General features: G+C 40.1%; 4 protein-coding genes across 5 annotated transcripts; 2 read left to right on the plus strand and 2 right to left on the minus strand.

The window, feature by feature from the left end:
• The first annotated feature begins 961 nt into the window (after nucleotides 1-961).
• LOC131310667 (plant intracellular Ras-group-related LRR protein 9-like) lies at nucleotides 962-7,285 on the plus strand. The gene is made up of 3 exons (XM_058337820.1): nucleotides 962-1,901; nucleotides 5,874-6,040; nucleotides 6,295-7,285. The coding sequence occupies exons 1-3, from the start codon at nucleotides 1,164-1,166 to the stop codon at nucleotides 6,941-6,943; spliced, it is 1,554 nt and encodes a 517-aa protein (XP_058193803.1). The 5' UTR covers nucleotides 962-1,163; the 3' UTR covers nucleotides 6,944-7,285.
• Nucleotides 7,286-10,014: 2,729 nt separating this feature from the next.
• Nucleotides 10,015-15,153, plus strand: LOC131310669 (protein JOKA2-like). Of its 2 annotated transcripts, none has more exons than XM_058337823.1 (7): nucleotides 10,015-10,347; nucleotides 11,417-12,549; nucleotides 12,633-12,759; nucleotides 12,873-13,130; nucleotides 13,295-13,444; nucleotides 13,873-14,436; nucleotides 14,835-15,153. In XM_058337823.1, exons 1-7 carry the CDS (start codon nucleotides 10,324-10,326, stop codon nucleotides 14,931-14,933), a joined length of 2,355 nt encoding a protein of 784 aa, XP_058193806.1. In that variant the 5' UTR covers nucleotides 10,015-10,323; the 3' UTR covers nucleotides 14,934-15,153. The 2 variants fall into 2 exon arrangements, with proteins under 2 accessions (XP_058193806.1, XP_058193808.1); XM_058337825.1 differs by having other exon boundaries at nucleotides 12,879-13,130.
• A 1,213-nt stretch (nucleotides 15,154-16,366) lies between these two features.
• On the minus strand, nucleotides 16,367-17,533 carry LOC131310673 (uncharacterized). The gene has a single exon (XM_058337829.1). The coding sequence runs from the start codon at nucleotides 17,037-17,039 to the stop codon at nucleotides 16,608-16,610; it is 432 nt and encodes a 143-aa protein (XP_058193812.1). The 5' UTR covers nucleotides 17,040-17,533; the 3' UTR covers nucleotides 16,367-16,607.
• Nucleotides 17,534-18,803: 1,270 nt separating this feature from the next.
• LOC131310670 (pentatricopeptide repeat-containing protein At3g48250, chloroplastic) lies at nucleotides 18,804-20,908 on the minus strand. The gene has a single exon (XM_058337826.1). It carries the CDS (start codon nucleotides 20,816-20,818, stop codon nucleotides 18,944-18,946), a length of 1,875 nt encoding a protein of 624 aa, XP_058193809.1. The 5' UTR covers nucleotides 20,819-20,908; the 3' UTR covers nucleotides 18,804-18,943.
• Between the last annotated feature and the right edge of the window lie 1,596 nt (nucleotides 20,909-22,504).

Genomic DNA, 22,504 nt, shown 5'->3' on the forward strand with positions numbered 1-22,504 from the left:
AAAATAACACATATTGTTCGTATTGATGAAACTGAGTATGAGAAAAAAACTCCGAAAGAATCCGCAAAAGTGTCCTAAAGACTACTACAATTCACAAAAATGGACCCACTTAACTCAACGGCCACCGATCTTAATGCCCCTCCTTCATTCAGTTCATTGGGAAATTTATTTGGTGGTTTGGTACCGCCATGTAGTGTCCCAAAAACCTTATCCACCGTATTATTCTGCGGGATCCGTATTCAGGGCAATGCCATGTGACGCTTAACATTATACTGTAATTCACAACACTTTGGGGTAAGGGTCCTAACCAGTTAGACTTCCAACCAGTTTGGTCCAATTTGGATCTGTTATGGGTCATTTTTGAGCCCGCAATAATGATTGAAATCGTTCATTTTTTAGAGCTCGTCGAGAACACTGGCCACTCAAAAATATAAAGTTGATTGGATATTGTTTGATATGGTTTCCAAAAGTATTAAGTTTGGAGAAAAAAAAATGTACAGTACTATATTACAACTCATTCGACATAATTATATGAAAATAAATGTATTTCGATATTATATCAAACGACATCCGATCAAAGTGATTTTTGACGTAACCAATGTTTTCGACGAACTTTAAAAAATGAACGATTTTAATCATTGTTGCGGACCCAAGAAGGGTCCCCGATGGGTCCAAACTGGTTGGGAGTCTAATTGGTTAGGACCCTTGCCCTACACACTTTTTCGGTGCCAATATTTGTTTATTCTAAATCAATTACGTTGCGTCATGTCGTTATATTTTATTAATTGAGAACACTATTTTGATGACATTGGACAATAAAATTAATTTGAAAAAAATATAAATATTTACACCGCCAATACATATAATTTATTCTTTATTTCCATGCACTAAAAAACTGGCTCGCAAAAATGCACGGTTGATAAAGATGATGGGCATGACGGTGCCTCAATGACACCAGATAATTTACTCAACTTCATTGGTTTTTATCCATTCTCGACGGTTGTCGCCTTCGCTGGCTCCACCCTATCTCCCCCCCCCCCCCCCCCCCTCTCCCTCTCTCTCTCTCTCTCACACACACACAGAGTCACGCACAATCTGAGCGCTATATAACACGAACTACTGCGGAAGCTTTCACAATCAAAATCGTATACCTGTCCACAGCAATGGATCCAAACCCTACTACCTTCCCGATTCTATCATACGTCATGTCGAAACTCCCCACCATCGGCCCCCGACACACCGAATTCGACATCGAGCAACCGCCGCCGTCGACCGCCGTTGCGGAGCCGTTATTCGACCTGACGGAGCGCATGCCCAGGCTGACGGACCCCAGCGTGATCGCCGCCATGCGATCCGCCGTCTCCGAGGTATCTCAGGCTCGATCCGTTCTCAAAACCATAGGCAACCGGCCCGACCACGAGACCGTTGATACGGCTAGGAAGAAGCTGGCGGAGATCGAGTCGCAGCTCTCGAAGGAGTTGGAAGAGATCGTACTGACGCCGCGGCCGTCGGAGGTAGAGCGGATGGAGTGGCGGGCGGAGCTGGCGGAGAGAGAGAAGGAGAAGAGGGAGAAGGCAGAGAGGGAGAGGAGGATTTACAAGGCGGTGATATCGCTGGACGAGATGCACGAGGCGTATGAGAGGATGGCGAGGGAGGCGGAGGCGAAGCTGGCGAGGATTTACGAGGCTGCGGTGGAAGGGAGGGGAGGGGGGGAGGAGGAGAGTGGGGGGGATGCGGTGGAGGAGGAGGTGAATGAGGAGGTGGTTGGGGTTTTACAGGAGGGGATGGGAAAGGGAATAGAGAGGGTGGATTTATCGAATCGGCGGCTGCGGATTTTACCAGAGGCGTTCGGGCGGCTTAGGGGATTGGTTGTGCTTAATTTGGCCAACAATCAACTTGAGGTATAACGCCTATTTGTATTGTTCTTTTTTATTTTTTTGAGTTTTAGAACTTAAGTACTGAATTTGTTAGATTAGTCGGAGGGCACTTTGGTTTTCACGTGGAAATGTTCTGTTTGTGTGGTTATTGCTGAATTCATAAAGCATCTTAAATGGTTAGACATAATGTATCGCTGTTGTGAATTGTGACCAAGTGGTGGAGTATGGTTGGTCCGTTGAGTATACTGCCAAACACTAGGATATTTGTGCATAATTGGAGGGGCTGGGGTACTGTGGTTGCACACTGAACAATCTGAAATTAGAAATTTTTTTTTTTGTGTCGTGGGTTTGGATAGACTATTCGGTGCCCCGGGCTCTCCATCACCCCACACCACACCCACGTGGTGCCCCGGGCTCTCCATCACCCCACAATGGTGTGGGGCCCAAGACTAAATGTATTGGGCCTCACACCAATGTGCGGTGGGAGAAGTTCCGGAGGCACAACCTAATTTTTCCTGGTGTTGATGGTTTAGGCATAAAGTGGAAGAGATAGTGAACGCTAAGGTACATGTAATACGGCTTTGTCTTGTTCTTTGTATTTTTTTTTTGAGGTTTAGAACTTAAGCTACTGAATTTGCTAGATCAGTTGAGAATGCTTTAATTTGGTACCTTAGTTGAGAATGCTTTAGTTTTCCTGTGTAGGTGTTCAACTTGTGTGTGTGGTTATTACTTTCTGATTACTGACGTGCACCCTTGACTAGTTTAGGGGGTGAATCTCCCAGTCCAATAGTTGGGGGCCTGGGGGCCAATTAAAGCCAGAGCAAAGCTCCGTATGGATTGGCCCCACAATAGGTGATAGCATATGAGAGGTTTTGAACCTGATCTTAGGAGCTAAGTCGTGACTACCTGGCATTTGGGGTTTGGTGTGGTTATTAGTTATTACTCGCTTCATTTTGAAAGCATACGAAATGGTTAGACATGTAATTGTATCATTGTTGTGAGTAACCAAGTTTAAGTGGTGGACTATGGTTGGTTGACCCAAAGTTGCTGTGAAATACTGGGATATTTGTGACAAAACTTGAGGTGGTGGGGTATTTGTGCTTGTACGCTGTCGTTTTTTTTGCTTGTGTAGTGGTTTTGAGGTTGAAGGCATAATAAAGTGGAACTGGGAAGAGATGGTTGATGGTGTTATGTTTGGGTGACAAGTTTCTGGGTGGATTGCCAGTTTAGGCATTTCTGTCTCTTGTGTTAGGATAAGCAGCGACAGCTTAGAGTTGGGTTAGAAAGATGTAAAATCCACATTCTAATTTGGTGCCTTCCCCCACTGGCCCCCTTGGGTTGCTAAGAATCCCTTTTGCATGGATTTTATTCTGCCAGACTTAAATAAATTATAAGTTTTAGCTGGTATGTATTAACTGTGTGGTTGGATCAAGGTAATGGGAAGGGAAGTGAATGGAAGTTCACTGTACAAGCCAATTTCTAATATTTGTGGCGCAATTTTTATTTTTATTTTTGCATATAGAATGGTTAAAGACTTGGAACTTGCTTTGGTCAATGAACTCACCAAATACTATTTATGAGTCTTTAGATGCTTCTGCTTTAATTTAAATGAGTCAATGATAAGTATCAATTGGGACTGCACGCCCCTTTATGCAAGCAGACCTTTGGTATCATACCACTCGGTGTTAGCCGTCACAATTTCTGATCCTTCAGCGTGGGCTTGGGCCGGGACAGAAGTGGTATAAGAGTTTTAAATTGACAGCTTGGGGCATGATGGGAAGAAAGCTGGCATGTTTTAGGAATTTTAGGCATTTTATTCCATTTGTTTTTGTCTATGAAATTCTAATGTGCATGTGCATGATAAATGTGTTTTATTATGAGATGCCATACTAGTAAAAAGGATTTGCTTGCATAGTCCTTATGTATTAACATGCGTTAAGTTTGGAAGACGAACTTTTTAAAAAGGCCGGGAGGATGTAACACACTAAATATCCAATTTCGTGGTATTTTAAAGTATTTGCATATAAGAATGGTGAATGTCATTTTATCATTCCCCAAAGTAATTCAACAAAAAGCTTTTAAGCCTTTATGTGTTTTTAACACGTGTCTGACAATCATCCGTCACACAAAAAATGAGTCTGCCCAAGTTTTATTTATAGTATTTTTCCTTAGGTTGACACCTTGACATTATTTTGAGAGTGTCCCAAGGTTGCCTGAAGTATTTTTAAGAGTGTCCCCGAAGTGTCCATGCCAAAAACCTTTGAAATAAACTAGAACGCGTACATTTGAGTGTCAGACATGTATTTGTGGAGTCAGTGTTTGCTAAGTGTCTGGAACTGTTGCGTTACCTCCGGTGAAGTGTCTGTGCTACATAGAGTGACAAAATAGGATTTAAGGTATACATGGAGTAACATAGTTACAGCTATGGGTCTTGTTTTTTTTTTTTTTTTAACAGTATTTATGAGAAGATAATAAAATACAAAAAGAGTTTTAAAACGCCTGCCAATGTGTTGTGTCCTTTAATTTTTTGAAATTTGCATGTCAGAATGTCGGTGTTGTGTCACTTTTCCATGTCAGTGCTTACATAGGTGCTACCGAAGACCTAATGGCATCTGATCCCATCAAATTAGTAATTATGATTGATTTATAGAAATTTTTGGCATAAAGAAATTATAATACATACATAGCATTAGGATGCATTTGTTGATCAGAGCAAGTGCTTTAGTCTTTCACCGACGTAGCACTTGCTATCGTCTGGTCAGGATATCCAATTTCACAATGGTGGGTTTTGGGTCATGCCATGCGGATACTTCCCTTGTTTGGGTGTTCAATAAGGAGGGCAAAGGGTAAAAAGTTACCCATTTCTACGTTATTACTTGCTCCCCCTTCCTTTTCCATTCGAACAAGAGGGAAAGTAACCTTTGACTTCTGTTGTTTCCTTTTATGGCCCTCCTGTCTGCACTTCCCTTCGATCCAAACATAGTGTAAATGCTGATCTAACTTCACTGTACAACTTCACCCATCCCTTAACATGGATTCGTGTTTATTATATTTCAATGATTGAATGTTGAAGAAAATGGTAAGTGCTTGAGAATGGAAGTTGTGAACCGAGTACGAGGGTTGGAAGCTTGGATTACATGTACGGTGTGCAATGCATTGTTTGGTGATAGAACATACCATCATATTTTTGGAACAACGAAAAGAAAAGGGTCTGAGGTACTTGGAATATCCTGTTGGTGTTTTTATTAGTTGTGTATGTTTCTGTTAGTTCAGCCTTCAGATGCTTTAGATACCTTCTTGTTGTGATTGTTAATTGGATTGAATCTATCCTTTGACACAGGGTGCATTTATTATGCTTTATGCTTACTGCCAGAGTTCTTGACATCTGTTATTTTTTCCTAAAGACCTTTTTCATTTTGAACTTATGTTTCTTGGAACCTTTTCTTTAGTTAGCCATCAGCTGTATCCATCTTGATGATATAGGGTAATCCCATGCATTTAAGAGCTAGATTTTCAATAAATCAATTCTTGACATACGCATCAGTTTGTGAGCCAGTGGAGCCAAGCATGATGCTTCTTCATTATGCTTTATAGTTCATATACATGCAAATTAGAAGCAGGACTTAGTTTCAGATCACAAATACATAGATAGATGTACTGTTTATTGGAATGAAGTGTATTGTTAACAGCTCTAAAAGCCGTAGCTTGAAGAATCAAGGGCATGTCCGACCCGAGCTACTAGGCCAGGGCCAGAGGAGAGTCTCAGCACCTGTATTACTTGCAGAACCATTATCCATGCTGGAGTTTGTATTCTTTCTGCCAGGCGTTCTACCAAATGGGCTGTGGCTCGTGGTGTTTTTTCTCAATGGAATTAGATTACGATGGAAACTCTAATGCCGACAACTTTAACTTCCAATTTTACTTGTACTAGTTGATGGCATTTTGTTTTTTCGTACATTCTTCCTAATGGATGGCTTATGCGCTTGATGTAAACAGGCAATTCCTGATTCTATTGGAGGTCTAGAACACCTTGAGGAGCTTTATCTTGCTTCCAACCTACTTGATTCCTTGCCAGACTCTATCGGATTACTGTTTAATTTGAAGATTCTGGATGTTAGTGGAAATAAGCTTGTTTCCTTTCCCGACAGCATTTGTCAATGCCGGTAATACTGTCTTGTCACAAAACTGAGGTCGCATTTGGCTCACTTGCTTATTTGTCTTTATTATTTATTTGCTTATTTCTTAAACTTCGAGCAATAAGCAAAATCCGACAATTTATCGTAGTCTTTGTTTTGCTTGTTGCTTATCACAAGTAAGGAAATAAACATTGTGAACCAAACGGGGCCCTGAGTATATCCATGTCTTTTTTGTCTGCCTTTGTTTGATTCTGTTGCCCTTGAGTCCTTGACATTTCCAGGTCATTGGTGGAGTTGGATGCAAGCTTCAATAGGCTAGCTTACTTGCCCACAAACATCGGGTTTGAACTTGTAAAGCTAAGAAGGCTCTTGATCCAGCTCAACAAACTCCGGTCTCTTCCCACTTCGATATGTGAGATGACGTCATTGCAAATCCTGGATGTTCACTTCAACGAGCTCCGTGGCCTTCCGCTCGCAATCGGGAGATTAACAAATCTCGAAATCCTAAATTTGAGCAGCAACTTTAGCGATATGACAGAACTGCCCGACACACTTGGTGATTTATCCAATTTGAAAGAACTTGATCTCAGCAACAACCAGATTCATGCTCTACCAGACACATTTGGCCGGCTTGATAAGCTGACTAAGCTCAATTTGGAAGAAAACCCACTTGTGATTCCCCCAAAGGAAGTTGTAAGCGAAGGGGTTGAAGCCGTTAAGGTTTTCATGGCAAAGAGGTGGCTTGATATATTGGTGGAGGAAGAGAGGAGGAGCATGCTTGAGGTGCAAGAGCCGGCACAGACTGGTTGGCTTACACGCAGCCTTTCTCGCAGCACGTCGTGGTTGAGTACTGTTGCGTCAGAAGTTTCTGGGTATGTGAGAAATGCTGGGAAATCTACCGTCGACCCTTATCTTGATCAGCAGCTATGATTTTGTTATCAGGTGCGTCTGAAATTGGAGATATTGAAATGTGGAGAGGGGCTCTTTGCTGCAGGTGCCCTGCATGCTCCTTCCTTGTTTGACAATAAACAAGTGATAATATGTTCTTTGGTTTTAAGCTGTTGTTCCAGCCAGAATTCTGGAAAATGTTCTCAAATTTTGCAGAGAAGTAAACAGTTAGCGAGCTTACCATGCTGTTTTAGTTTGATGACTGCGTCGAGTAAGCAAAATGCTTTAGTCATGCTTTTAGTCATACGTTATACCAAAACCGAATTCAGGCGGAAGCCTATTTAAGGGCAGTCGATTTACATTGTTTGTGTATTATTTGATGCAGAACGTGAGTGTTGAATTACCTGCTGTTAAGAGCATCCACACCCATAAATGCCATTTTTCCTTTGCCATTCTCATTTTTGGACGAAGAATGGTGTCATTTTGCCAAATAAACGGCAAACGTGTTGCACTCATGTTTTGCTATTTTTTTTAATCTCCTCTCAATCTCAAAAATGGCAATTTTGTCATATATGACAAAAGATTTGGCATTTGCCAAATTTGAGAAAATTTGGCGTTGTGGGTGTGGCACCCAATTAGCCATTTTGTGTGGATGCTCTAATGCAATCCATCTTACGGTCAACAGCACCACTATATTGGTTTCAGAAAACAACGGCATCAATTTGCTCTTGAGAGAGAGAGAGAAGAGCCGAAATTCATCTGTTTATATACAGATTCGTATCAATGTAATGCTAATTTAATACCTCGTTATAAAGCTCGGTTGACACGCATTAAGATTGAAATTGTAACGCCAGTGTTATCTTTCTCGCATAAAGATTGAAATAGTAACTCCAGTGTTATCTTTCCTTCAGGTGGTTTAATATATATATATTTTAAATATCTCTCTTTAGATTGGTGGTTTGAAACAGCGTCAGTGTAAGCTTCTCTCGAATTCATGTTACCTTTTCCTGTATTTTATTTTGAATACTAAAAATGCCTTAGCATTTCTCTTTTATTCTCTTTCCATTTTTTTCCTCCAAGTCCAAATCAGGTTGAGCCCACATCCTTTGTGTAGCCCTTGCTTTCTCAAGCCCAAAGACCTTTCCCAAGCCCCAAACCCAAGGGTAATGGGTGAAACCCAAACCAAACTAAAAGGATTTTCAATAAAAAAAAAATCCGACAATGGGACAACAATTATCATAGCTGCTGATTTTGCCACTCCACTGTAAGTGTATTTTTGATAAAAAAATACATTTGTAGGGGAGTAAGGTTAACAAAAAAAGGAGTGACAAAATCATTTCCCATTATCATTCATCCTTTAAAAGGATTTTGTACATATTAAGTTTGACCAAAATATTGAAATAATTCTTTCGGCCTTGTTTGGAACACTTTCTGAAAAAGTAGTAGCGGTAATAAGTAGAGAGAGATAGAAAGAGAAATGATTAGAAGTAGAGAAAATCTAAAGAGAATCTTTTAAAAAATACTTTTCAAAAAATGTTCCAAACAAGGCAAAATTTCATTTTTCCAAAAAGGAGTTGAATTATTACCACAATGAAAAAGCCCAAAGAGATAAAGCATTGTGAAACTCAACACGAGTCAGATATCCTTTTAGCATAATTTCTGTTGGGTTAAATAGGAATATTGAATTAAGGATCCATTCATTTTGAGATTTCCAGAGCTGCAGGCACATGCAACAACTTAATCCAAGTGAAATCACTGGCAAAAAAGAAATCACTGGCAACTTTTAAGGGATAAATTGCTCATTTTTTAAACTTTAAGGAGAAAAGTGTCAATACACCTCTTTTTTTTTTTTAATTAGTAGAAATTTGTTGTTTTCGTATGTTATTCAATTTTGAAGAGAATAATTTTGGGAAGCAAGCAAAAAATTAATCGATGGTTTTCTCAAATGATGATTTTTTTTTTTTTTTATGAATAATTCCAGTAAAAAGAATTTTCAAGTTAGCCTACGAAACAAGTATATACAAAATATAAATGGAATTGATTTCTACACTCCTTTTTTTTTTTTATAACCACCCTCTGTTTTTTGGATTTTAATGTTGAAAGTGTATGTATTTTTTTTTGTTGCTAAAAAACAAAAAGGGAGTGTGAATATAAAAAAAAAGGAGCGTAAAAATCAATTCCTATATAAACTCGGATATAGGTTCAAAATGATTGCAACGGAATTGTAATTTTTAATTGATTAAGCAAAAAAAACTTACGGTATACTTGAAGTTTTCAAATACAAAAAATTCCTTATAAATGTGTTAATGCCGATAGAAATCTGGACTCGGAGATGGTGCTGCCCATGGTTAGTGGTGGAGCCAGGATTTTAATCTTGGGGCCGGCTTAGTAAATATATATATTTTTTATCGAAACGTATACTTATTATATCATAAGATTTTTATTTTTCAATTTATTACATTTGTACATTGAAATGATTCTTTAGGCTAAATACTCTATCACGTGTTTATTTTTTATTTATGAAAGAAATTAAAAAATGAGTATATAAAATAACCAACTTTTTATCAAATCGAACCAAAGTTATTAGCTATATACGAATAATTATCAATAATATTCAAAATTAGATATAAAAAAAAAAAAAACTCGGACGCTCGAGAAGCCAAGGCCCCCCGGACCCCAACATAGTTCCACCCCTGCCCATGGTGTTGTCCACAAGCACTTCATCTGGACTGCCGTCTCGGCAATCATTGATTCAAATTTTAAATTTATGAAAACACTTTTAGACGGGTGAGATTATTGCGTGGTGCTGCCACCATCCCCAAATCCGTAAAATCTAGGGTTGGGAGTTTATGAACAGAACTGTGTTTCTCGTCACACGATATCAATACCGCTGCTGCGATCTTATCCATGTAAGCTACAATCAAACACACTCGGTTACACACTAACTACCTATTCCTATTACGTGGCACCCATTCATTCGATCTTCATAAGTAACGAACCCTTAATCCAGCCAATAGTAATACGGGTACACAAATTTTCAAGGTTCGTCGTTGTATCTGATTTTTACTCGGAGAGGAATGATACGACTTTTTGCGACGTCCGAAAGATAAGAAAAGATCGCGACGACTTCTTGTTTCCTTCGTCGAGTGGTTTTCGTCGGGAACAAGGTATACAAATGGCTATATATACAGTGTGTTTTGTAGAGAGAGAGAAATAGGGAGAGAAATAGGAGAGAGAGAGAGAGAGAGGCGCGGCTCACGGTTACGCGTATACGGCGTGAATCTCTTTGCTGTGGTATTTTCCGATCATATCGCTCTAATTATTGAACTATTCCTCGTTCGTCGTTTTTGGGGTTAGGGTTTCGGTTAATTGTTCGGTTGGAGTACGCAAAACTCTTTGGCGGCTTACCTGGAACGCTGCATATGGAGTCTACTATTGTGATCAAGGTTTGATTTTTCACAGTTTTAATTTATTCTGTTTCGTTTTGTTATGATTCGCAGTTTTGGTGGCGGTCTGTGCGTTTTTCGGTGTATGACTGTGTTATTGGGTTTTGTGTTACTTTGTATAGCTGAGAATCCTGAGATTGAATTTGGAAGTGTTGTATACAAACTAGAAAAACTGCTGAACTTTTTAATCAGACACAGTGTTTTGGTGGTTCTAAAATATTTGGGAATGGGTGACCTGTTGTAATTTGATTATTTCATGGGTATGGTCTTTTGGGTACGTTGTTTGTCTAGTTCGTAACCCGAATGATGTTTCGTAGACGAATTTAGATGGTTTCTGCCTGTCATCATAAGGATTTTAGAGGAAAACTATTTGGGGCTTCCTGCGCGGAAAACTATTTTGGGCTTCCTGCGTAAAACTTGTTTAATGATGCTAAGAGTTCCTTTCTTGGTTTTAAACTTGAATTCAAACGTGTAAAACTCCTAAATCTGCAATCAGATGATGTCAAACCTAAGTGTTTGAGAAGTGGGTTGTTTGTAATTTGGCCCTTTTAGGGTTATTTGTTGCGTTTAGATTTTTGTGATGGCATTTCTGGATGTAGTTCGTCGGTACCTAAGTGTTTGAAACGGGTTAACAGTTCTTGCAACCCGTTGCATAACCTTAAGGATTTTGGTATTATCTTGAAATCCTTCAGGCTAGCATGATAGCATAGGCTGTATGAATGTTAAATTCCAATTGGGGTGCTGTTTTGGGTTTTGTTATTGTTCTGATTGTAAATGCAGTTAGTGTTGTTTCTTAAACACGGGCTGTCGTAGAATAATGTCCGTCTAGTCTTTGTTCATGTATTGCAAACAGGTATTAAAATTGCACTTTGGCTTTCTTGGGGGTGTCAAATTGGATGGTTGTGGCCGTTTTTTTAAAGGAAAATGTAACATTTCACGTCTGTATAATCTGTGTTAAAACTTTTTTTTATTTGTTTATGTGAAGTGATTTAACTAACTTCGGTTCCCTCTTCCATTATCTCTGCCTTCCTGACTATTCATTAATACTTGTATGGGTGCATGACTGCAGGTTAACCATGGAGAAACACTGAGGCGCATTAATGGACGTGTTAATGAAGATGGACAGCTGGACCTTGACCTGGATGGTTTGAGAGTGAAGGTCTGCGGGCTCTTCAAATTTGCTGCTGAAGCTGATTTTACTCTCACTTATGTTGATGAAGATGGTGACATAGTCACACTTGTCGATGATGAGGATCTCCGTGATGCCATGAGCCAGTCCTTAAATCCCTTGAGGATTGCTGTGAAGTTGAACGAAAGAAGTGGAAGATCTTATACGAGATCAAGTGGAAGTTCCACACCCATGAGGTCCCCCAGCGTTCAGAATCCAGTACCAAACCTGGATAGAAGTGTTTCTGAAATCTTGAAATCTGTCCCAGAGCCAGTACGTGAAGCACTCTCAAAAATCTCCCTTGATTTGGCCTCTAAAGCTTCGTCCTCTGTTCCTGGACTAGCTGAGCTTGTTGATTGTTTTTCTAAAATGGGACAGTCCTACACAAATCCTCTTTCTGAGATCCAGGCTGGCACAGAATCTAGCACAGAGATTGAGGCTTCCAGAAGCGCCATGTGTCCATCAATGAATAAAGAGCCAGAGGCTTTAAAGGATGGTCGGGGCAATGAAGGGCCAAGTTACATAAACAACCAGAAGTTGGTGCTTGAAGGCATCAGAGCTGTGGAGGCCTCTGTTACCCCTGATGCGTCTTGTGACAGAGAGGATAAGGTTGAGAAGGTTGGAGGATCTGATTATATTCCGAAGGCTGGAGATTTTGGATGGTTCGATAGCAAGTCAGTTGCATCTAATTTGCCTGCTAGTGGAAAAAAGGCCATGAAAGCAAAGGAACCACGGAAGCCTGTTGGTGTTGGTGCTTCTGCAAACACTGCTGGTTCTTTGGGGCAGGCTACCATGGATTCCAGAAACAGCTTCCGCGTGTTCCCTAGTCTTAATCTGATGAATGAATGTCCATTTACTGGGATGCCTCTAGCTGATGATTCAGCTCTGCCTATTAAGCGTAATTGTTCTCGTTTCCCTCCATTTTCAAGAAACTACAATCACGGTGAAGGCCTTGGTGGTATATTCCACAGAGGTGTTCGTTGTGATGGCTGTGGGGTTTATCCGATAACTGGACCTCGGTTCAAGTCAAAAGTGTAAGAATTTAAGTAGCCATCTGGTGGTTAGCTGTTGAAAGAGAAAAATACTGAAAAATCTGAATCTTCTTTTTTCCTTGCAGAAAAGAGGATTATGACCTGTGCCTTATCTGCTTCACTGAGATGGGAGATGAATCTGATTACATCCGAATGGACCGTCCAGTTCCCTATCGACATCCTTATCACCACCATAAAGGATTGAGTGATCCTGTATGTATTTTCCATGTCATGAATTTTTTGTGGATGCTAGTTAAGTTTTTCCTTTTGTTCACGTAGTTTTTGTTGATCTCTGTTGCTTTTATTTATAATAATTTGTCTCTCAGATGCAGAATACCTGGATGCGTCCTCCAACAGCACCTCATGTCCTAAGATGTGGTGGCATGCAGCCACATCGCCGAAAGTTGGACAGTCGCTTCATTTTGGATGTTAACATCTTGGATGGTACGGTTATGGGCCCATCAACCCCATTTACTAAGATTTGGCGGATCAAGAACAACGGTTCTATGGTGTGGCCCCAGGGAACTCAGCTTGTATGGATAGGCGGAGATAAGTTAAGCGAAGCACTTTCTGTTGAGTTACAGGTAGGCATAACCTAATTTTCATTACAGTTTCCTGTATGTAGTCTGATCATGAGTAGTGTTTTGTAATTAGTTGCATAAGGGGGATGCCCGTATGCTTAATTTAGCATAGTCACATTCATTGGATGTCCAATTGATTAATTTCTAAATTTTATCACGTATGCTAGATCTCTTCCTATGGTTTAGCCGTGGATAATGAGCTGGATGTCGCTGTTGACTTTACTGCTCCTGAACTTCCGGGTCGGTACACTTCGTACTGGAGAATGTCCTCACCTTACGGTCAGAAATTTGGGCAACGTGTTTGGGTTCTCATCCAGGTCTACACTTTTTCCTCTTGACAATATCAAACTTTCAATCTATTCTCCATGGACTGTTTTAAATGTATACAGCAGTCCTGTCAGATAATTGTATGGAATCTGTGGCTGACATGTTTTTCTGCACATTCACTTGGCGAGTATATGTTGTTTATCAAAGTTCCCATGAACTATGAGGAACTCTATTATTATGCATGCAATGCCCTTAGAGACCTTGTAAATATCATTTTTGATTTACCCTTTGAATATAAGCACCGTACCCAAAATTGATAAATTTTTTGTTTTGTTTTGTTCCTGTGTTCTTGAGATGGAAGTTAGATGAATCCAACGTGCTTTGTACATACACCTGCACGACACCTGTGGCTGGGTCCGTGTGACAGGTTCCAATAGCTATGTACCCTCCTTTTCTGATTTTTCCCTCATCCATACAGGTCGATTCCTCTCTTAAGGACTCCATGTGCGATAGCCTCAGTGATCTGAACTTGAATTTGCCTCCTAACAGCAGTACACCAGAAACCGAAATGGTAAATTTGAATGCTGAACCAATGGTTGTCGAGGATACTCTTCACGAGCCAAACAATTCTAACTTGGCGCCAGCTTTACTGGAGCCAATGGTTGAGGCACAACCAAATGATCAGGAGCAGAATTTTCCCATTAATGATACCTTACTAGTTGGTGGTGGTTTCTCGGCGCCCCTCCCTCCAGAGGTTCCTACATTGGTTTCATACCCCGTGGTTGATTCTTCAGAGGTAGCACCAGTTGTGCCTTCCTATTTGCCATCTACTTCCTCTGGCTTACCATCATCATCTCAAGGAGCTAGTGAAATCACTGGTGTTGAGCAGACCCTCCTTAGGGAACTCGAGGAGATGGGTTTTAAGCAGGTTGATTTGAACAAGGAAATCTTGAGGATGAATGAGTATAACTTGGAGCAATCGGTCGATGAACTCTGTGGTGTTGCTGAGTGGGATCCGATCCTTGAGGAGCTTCGGGAGATGGTGAGTGGTCTTTGACTCTTTACAGCGTTTCACTCTTCTACTTGTCCAGTTGTTTATAATTCCAACGAGAGAAATTGGAAAATCTGAAAACATTTGGACTAATAAATGTGAAAGTCCACTAAAGACATGTGTCAAACAAAAACTGGGTTATTTTTGTATTTAGTGGTATTTTTCAAATTATGTTCATATTGTTATACTTTGAATTTTCCAATTCCTCCTGTCAATATGAACCGGTTAGGCAACTTTTTGGGCAAAAACTAAAAAAAGTACAGGAATAAAATATATTCTATGGAAGAGCTGGCTCATTTAACACTATCTAAGCTCAACCAGTTGGCCCTGACTTCTCTATTTGGTTTCCATTATTAGTTTCATAACTCGTCGACTCTTGTGGATGCTAGGGCTTCTCTGATAATGTGACGAACAAGAGGCTGCTGAAGAAGAACAATGGGAGCATCAAGCGCGTGGTCATGGATCTCATCGCTGGGGAGAAGGCGTAATCCAAGGAGCTTCTTATGAACTTATTATCTACTTATATGTCTATCTATATATAATTAATGGTGGTACTACCATGCTAGAAACATGTTATGAATAATTTGTCCAGGGCTACTAAATATGGGATGTCAATAGGGTTAACAAATGTGTGAAGGTGGTGGATTTTAGCACCGTAAGTAAATTGATTGGTTTTTGTGTGTAAGTAATTACTTGTTTTTCCTGCAACTATCTTTGGTGCATTTTCTTTGGTGATTCACTTGTGCGTGAATGATTCTCATTCGTTTCTCCCACTTTGAGTTGCTCCCACCTCCGGCTGTTAGTGACGATGGCAGGCCACCATTTCAAGCTGTTGCCAACTCTTTCCCGCCTGGCCACCATTTCAAGCTGTTGCCGACTCTTTCCCACCTCCGGCTGCTAATCCCAGGCCCTCTTCCACATTTGACCACCCCATCCACCGACTCCTCTCCTGTCAACAATCCACCAGCTCGGGCTGCACTCCACCTTCTGGTTCTGTTGGCTTACGCCGCCTTTCTAAGCAGCTTCCTTTAGCTTACAACACCTTCTGAGCATCCCTTAAGTTGTTTAAGTCTCTCTACCAAATTTTCTTCTCTGTTGTAGTCGCAACATCATCAAGTGAGATTCTACAAACAATAGATGGTCTGGCGCTTGAAAATCACTCGTTCTGGGTACAAAAAATTGGTACAAGAGGATCTCTGGCCTGGAAAAGTTGCATAGAGTCGATATAAGAATCTCACTCGAGCTTGTTCGTTTATATCTATTGATCAGTTTTTAAGCTTACGACGCCTTTCTAACCATACTACACTTGTTTCTGGAAAAGATTCTTGAATATCTTTGAACCAAACATGTCGGAAAATGATTTCTTTTCCCTGTTCTGTAAACGTGAATCTGAAATCTGAAAAATGTTCTCCTTTGTTATTGTCTATTTCCACTGCAATTCTATTTTTTCCGGAATCCGTAGTGCAACTTTAAATCCATCTATGACCTCCTAGAGCTCCATAGTACTAGTTAGCACCGGAAAGCACCACCACACATTGATGTGAGGCTCGAGAGTTAGTGTATGGACTTTCCATCAATATGTGGTGGCACATGATATGGGGCACCACATTCAATTCCCAAGGGACACTAATAATTATCCGTATTGCTAGTTCGTTTTGGGTCTTCAAACCAAGAAGTGGCAGATACTACAACACATTTGGTTCAATTGCTTCCCCCCCCCATTCGGTCTCCTTACTTTTTTTTAATAACGGTGTGGCCTAATGGACCAACTAATCTAGGGACCTGACCAAACGCAAGAATTTATAGCAGGCGGGTGGGAGTCAACCAGATCGAAAGTTTTCGGAGGCCCCTAGTAAGTAGTTGTTAAGTGATTATCACTGCACCAATCCCTATCATCTCTTTCTTGGCAGCCTTCTACAAGTCTCCCAAACCACCATACATATAATTGAACTGGGAATAGAAGATTCTTCTCAAAAGTTTCAGCAACCTGAATCAAACAGTAAAACCCTCACTCTATTTCTGCATTTCATCCCTCCATCTGAAGTTCTTGTACAATTTCCATTTCAATTTGAAGGAAAAAACCAAAAAGTGTTACAATAGTAGGAAAAAAATGCTGTTCGCATCAATTATCACAAGGTTCACGAACAAAAAACATATCAAAATTAATCCATCTCATCGCGGGGAATATCTTCTTCACTAAACCTTCTTGAAGACAGCTGGTTAAACAAATTTCTCAGGCTATTCTTACTCTCCTTGGGCCTCTTATACCTCATGCTTGGATCATCCCACATCGGGAACTGTTGTTCCAACCCTAGTCCTGTTTCTAACAGTTTCGACACGGCTTCAATCTCACAAGAATCCCACAATGACTCCCGGAAATCCCAATGTGCTCCACGAGTGTCCTTAACCGGTGACTTTTTCATCGCCTCGAGCTTGAACCTAGTGGGATTGGCCTTGAAGTTTATCCGGTGAGCATCGAATTCGGTGGCGGTCTTAGAGCTGCTGGAGTGATTGTGCCATGCCTGTGCCACTGCCTTGAGGATTTCTAGGTCATGGCGGTGATCTTCATCAAGCTCTGGCTTGTTCTTCATCATCTTTTCCTCTAAGAAACTAGTCTTTTACAGACCATTTTATCTATGGCAATTGAGAGCCTCGCATTAGATGCGGTGAGAGAGAATGTTTTGGCTTCAACGTAGCTTCTTCTTTTTTTTTATACAAGGATTTTCTTGGACTTGTACTGGAAACTGATGAATGGACACAACTATTCTGGGGTTCAGGGTGAAGGTAGATTTTTTTTAAATATCTTAAATATATATACACGTAAGTGACAACAACTAACCAGAACACCATTAGAGGGAGAAACATTTGTTAGCTTTGAATTTTTAGGAACCCTTATCGACGTTCTTGAGAAATGAACAAGAGGTAGTAATAAGTTTAGAACATTTCCCAGTTTATGATCAATATGGTGCTTATAAGCAAATCAAGCTACTCGAGTTTGAGTTCATGTTCGACTCTCTGAAACTTCATTCTTGATTGGTTTATTACCTAACAAACCAAGCTTGAACATTTACTGAAGCACTTTAAGCATTTAAACAAAGCCTGAACAAGTTACCACTCGCGATGTTTAAGAAATTCAAGCTACTCTGGATGAGCTCGATTAAAACTCGTTTGAGATCGGTTTGCCACAACATAATTGGAAACATCTTTAAGCTTCCAAACGAAGCTTGAATAATTCACTGCTGGGCTGGTTTATCACCCTTAAATATGCTTAGAGTTGGGGTATATTCTGTCCAAAGATGAAATTTGATGCATCATATATCTCATTGATTGGATGGTCTTTAAGGGAGTGCCTGCATTCTTATCACATGAAGCTCTTGACAATCCATATGTTGGACCACAATAAAGTTGCATACAGTGACTACACAGCTGAAGGCAAACTTTTGTCACTGAGTACTAGTCAACCGACTCAACCCTACCAAAGTTTTTGGCAACTACCTTTCAACTTTGGGTTCACATAATTTTATACAAATTTTGAGCAATGTTTGCATCTACAGCAAGGGGATCCATTAGGTTCTGTTTGTTTTGAATGACATGAGAAGCAATCAGAGCTAGGGACAGAGAAATACGGACGCCGGTTCGGATATGTGTCTAGAACAGTTTAATGCACGTAGCACCCGTGTCTCTTATCTCTAACATAAAAGGCTACAAAAACACCATGATTATACGCAGATCATTCAGCTGATGCCAGAACACAGGAAGAAATTAACTCTGGCAAAAAATGCTGATTGCTTTAGTGTGGACTCTGCATCTTTTTACCTATATATTATTGGAATAATACGCAATTTCTTACTACTTGAATCGTTAGAACAGAAGCACAAAATATGCCATTGTCTGGAGTGGTACCAAACTAACTACAGTGAATGTTAAGTGTAACCTCACTATGACAAATTTCAGGGATAGCTGATTTTTTAATCGCATTTAGTCATTAAGCATCCGAACAGGTTTTTGATAAATTGAGAAGATACAGTGATCTCTCAACATTCAATAAGTGTATATCAACTATCAAGTGCCACAAAACGAAAACCAACATTAAGGATAACCTACATGCAGAAAGAGAGGAAAAGAATACAGAAAAATCAAAATCATCACCTGCATACAAGAAGCAAGTTAAGCAACCCTGCAATCAAAAAGAAATTATACAAAATATTTCCCGATGTTCATTAGCCGAAGCAATTACAAAAAGCACATAGGTCACAATTTACAAGATCCAATGTCAATATGAAATGTACCAAAAACTTCAAGACTTCCCCAAATATTCTTCTTCCGACTACCAATGTTAAAATTCAGTGCAACTTTAATTAAGCTTCAAACAAGTGAAAGCAAATTAATATAACATAAAATCAAACTGTAATAAGTTATAAAAATCTTCTAGCAGTGCTTCACGAAGTTCATTTGTACAACAAGGAATTGAAATTTAACTAACCACCCCCAAAAAATGTCAAGCAGCAGCAGCATTGCTACTTTTTGCAGAACCAAAGAGACTGCATATGGCTTCGTGCTTACGGATGTGATGAGGGCACTTAAAAAGCAGATCTTTGGCCTCAGAGTCTCTACCCTCCTGAAAGAAAGCTTTAAAAAGATGTAGATAAGCGGAAATGGATGGATATTCCTTCCCACTCAATGCCTTCAAGAAATCCCCAGCATCCTCCACTGTGCCGAACCTTGCAATGAAATGCACAAATGGTTCTGGGGAAGGCGGGTAGTTATGTTTCTTCATTAGATGAAGAAGATTTAGTGCTTCCTCGAATTTCCTTTTCTCTAAAAGCCTTTGAATCAAACTTTTGTACGTAGCTTGCCAAGGTCTCAACCGAACCTTATTCACCATCTCGACAACCAACTGGTTTGCCCCTTCTATCCTATTCTGACTTATAAAACCGTTTACCAAGACATCCAAGAGGTCCGCATCTGCATCACAGTTTTTCTCCATCATATTTGCAAAGCAAAACAATGCCTTGTCGACTTCATTGGCGGCACAGTGTCCTTTTATCAAAATAGTCCAAGTCTTTATGTCAGGGATACAACCATTTGCTTCCATCAAATCCAACACCTTACTAGCTTCTTCTAGTCTCCTGGCTTTACAAAGTCCGAAAACCAGTTGGCTATAGGTGATGTTATCAGGCTTATGCCCCAACTTTCTCATGGTCTCCACAATCTTCTCTGCTTCATCAAATCTCCCTACACTTGTTAAAGCCCTATGAATCCCATCATAATCAGACTTTGTGAGTACATTTCCCGCTGCCTCATGTTTATCCACAACCCTATACACCAAATCCATAGTTGCATTGCCACCCACAGAGATAGTCCGCAAAAGGACACCACAATCCTGAGCCGATGGCTTATAAGGACCATCCATCATAAGCTCGTACAGCTCCACTGCATCCTTCAACATCTTGTTCTTCTGAAACTGCCTCGAAATCTTTATATATGTATCAATATCCATCTCATGACCTAAACTCTGCATTTCCTTCACCATACTCCAAAACTCCCCAATTGAATCATCCCGACCAAGAACCCTAGCAACGGCATTATAAGTAACACTGTTGTGCTCATATCCCGTGCACCCACCAACCCATTTGAAAAAACTCAAAGCTTTCAAAGGGTATCCTCGAAGCTCCTTCAAAACCCTCAAAACAAAACCATCCGACAACAGAATTTCCATCTCCCCTAAATCTCTCTCAACTTCACGGCCCCAATCCGAACTAGTAACAACCCCAACCACCATCTTCACTACATCACTCATTTCATTTTCCTTGACCATCTTATTATATAGTTGAGTCCAAGCAGTGACATCGTTACCCATCTTCGAATTCCTAAAAACTCCAAGAACCGTAAGGTACGTCGCCTCATCGATGTAAAACCCTAGTTCTTTCATCTTTGTAATGGTTGCCCAAAATTGCTTCACTGACTCCTTGTTAGCGAAAATCCGAAGCACTAGACTGTAAATAGCAGAACTGGGTCTAAACCCATTTTTGTCACATACCCAGTTGAAGAATTTGGAAGCCCTTTTTGGGTCTTTATCGAGTTTCTTCAAAATGTACACAACCGTTTCGTGGGTCAGTTTTGGGTTAGTGTTTGATAACTTGTTTTCTAATTCTTTTGACCAATCAGAGTCTGCTATGAGCTCAAGAATCGAGGTGGGTTGTGTTGAGAAGGATAGGATTTGATAAGTGGGTATGGAAATGGAAGCGTGGGGTTGTTTAGAGAGAGAGGGAGAGAGGTGGGAGAATGGAATTGGTACCTGAGGATAAAGCCGAGTTGAGTGAAGCGAGTTGAGTAGGCGGAGATGACTCAGTATCGTCTTTGCTCGGTTCATGGCCGCTTTGTGATCTCTCTCTCTCTCTCTCTCTCCTCTAATTTTAGACAGAGTGGGAGGTCAAGGGTTTTCCGGGGGTTTAGGCAGGATCCAAATCGACCAAATTTGGGTGGGTCTTTTTGTAACCCGAATGGTGCTAAAAGCCTAAAATGGTCAACTTTTCCCAGATTTTACCATGGTGAAATTATTCAGTAGTCCGGGAACACCACTTTGTGGGCAGTGGCGGAGCTACCTTGGGGCCTAGGATGGCCCCGGCCCCCTTCCGAGTCTCCGAGTTTTAAAATTTTTATTTTGTACATACCTAATTTTGAATATTATTGATAATTATTCATCTATAATTATTTATAATCTTAATAATTTTGGTTTGATTTGATTAAAAATCGGTTATTTACATTCTCATTTCTCAATTTTTTTCATAAATAAAAAATAATCAGGTGACTGTTGAAATTGCCTAAAGAAAAAAAACAAAAAAAATTGATATATTTTAACTGCATTAGGCTAGAATCCTTTTAATATACAAATGTAATGTACTGTAAAATAAAAAATTTATAATATAATAAGTATATGTTCTGATAAAAAATATATGTCTATTAATCCGGCCCCCTCAGGTCAAAACTCTAGCTCGCCACTGCTTGTGGAGCTTTAAACCACTCTACAACCACACATTCTTATAGAGTCATAGGGGTTTATGATTAAGTGTATGAACCCTACATAAATATGTAATTTTGAAATGGTTTGGAGCACCACATGATAGTACTCTAGATACAAAACTAAGAAAATTCTTTGATTGATTTGAGTCTCTAGAACCAACTCCTCTTGTTTGGTTTGAGTTTTGAGGGAGGTTTTTGGATAATGAATGGAAAGAGATAGATAAAAAAATGAGAGTACTAATTGAAGAGAAAATTTATTGAATGCCATGCACAGAGAAATGGTTGGGTCTAGGGATCCAAAGCGAACAAAGATTTGTCTCAAAATATATGTTCATCTGGCGAATCAATCCTTAAGTTCCAATCAATTGAGTCGGCTACAAGTATGTTTTTCCAATTGAGCTCCAAGGGCATATGCGTAATCGGACTACCTAGCACAACCCTCCCCTTGGCCTGGGTTCCAATTGAGCTCCAAGGGCATATTTGTAATCAGATTCAAGTTGTAAGAATTTAATAGGAATTTTTATGTATTGGTTGTCAGCTACCTAGCACAACCCTCCCCTTAGCCGGGTTGGAACTGATTGTGTGGTAGATAAAACTCGAAGCATGACACGGCCTGCCACTGATATTCATCTCTCATTATCACATATGAAACCATATGCCTGCACAAAAGGATACTCCTATCTTTGTATCAAATGCTCCCTTCGCTGTTCACAATGAGCTAACTGCACTATGGACAGCTTGAAAACCATTGACTCGAACAGTCGAACCCCAATCTTGCTGCAGAAGGGCAAATTCCTTCGCCCAAACGGCTGAACCAAATTTCCTCCTAGCCTAATACTGAAAACAGCTTTAATCAACAAATGGAAGAATAGAATGATACTCCACTACCAACTTTATGAGAAACCTTTTTAGCTTTCTGGTTCACTGACTTGCACACACACACACACACACACACACACACACACAGAGAGAGAGAGAGAGAGATATGTACCAAAACTTTATAAAGCCCAACAAACCATAAATTTCTTCCCCATGG

The sequence above is a fragment of the Rhododendron vialii genome, chromosome 12a, assembly GCF_030253575.1.
Source record: "Rhododendron vialii isolate Sample 1 chromosome 12a, ASM3025357v1".
Taxonomy (NCBI): domain Eukaryota; kingdom Viridiplantae; phylum Streptophyta; class Magnoliopsida; order Ericales; family Ericaceae; genus Rhododendron; species Rhododendron vialii.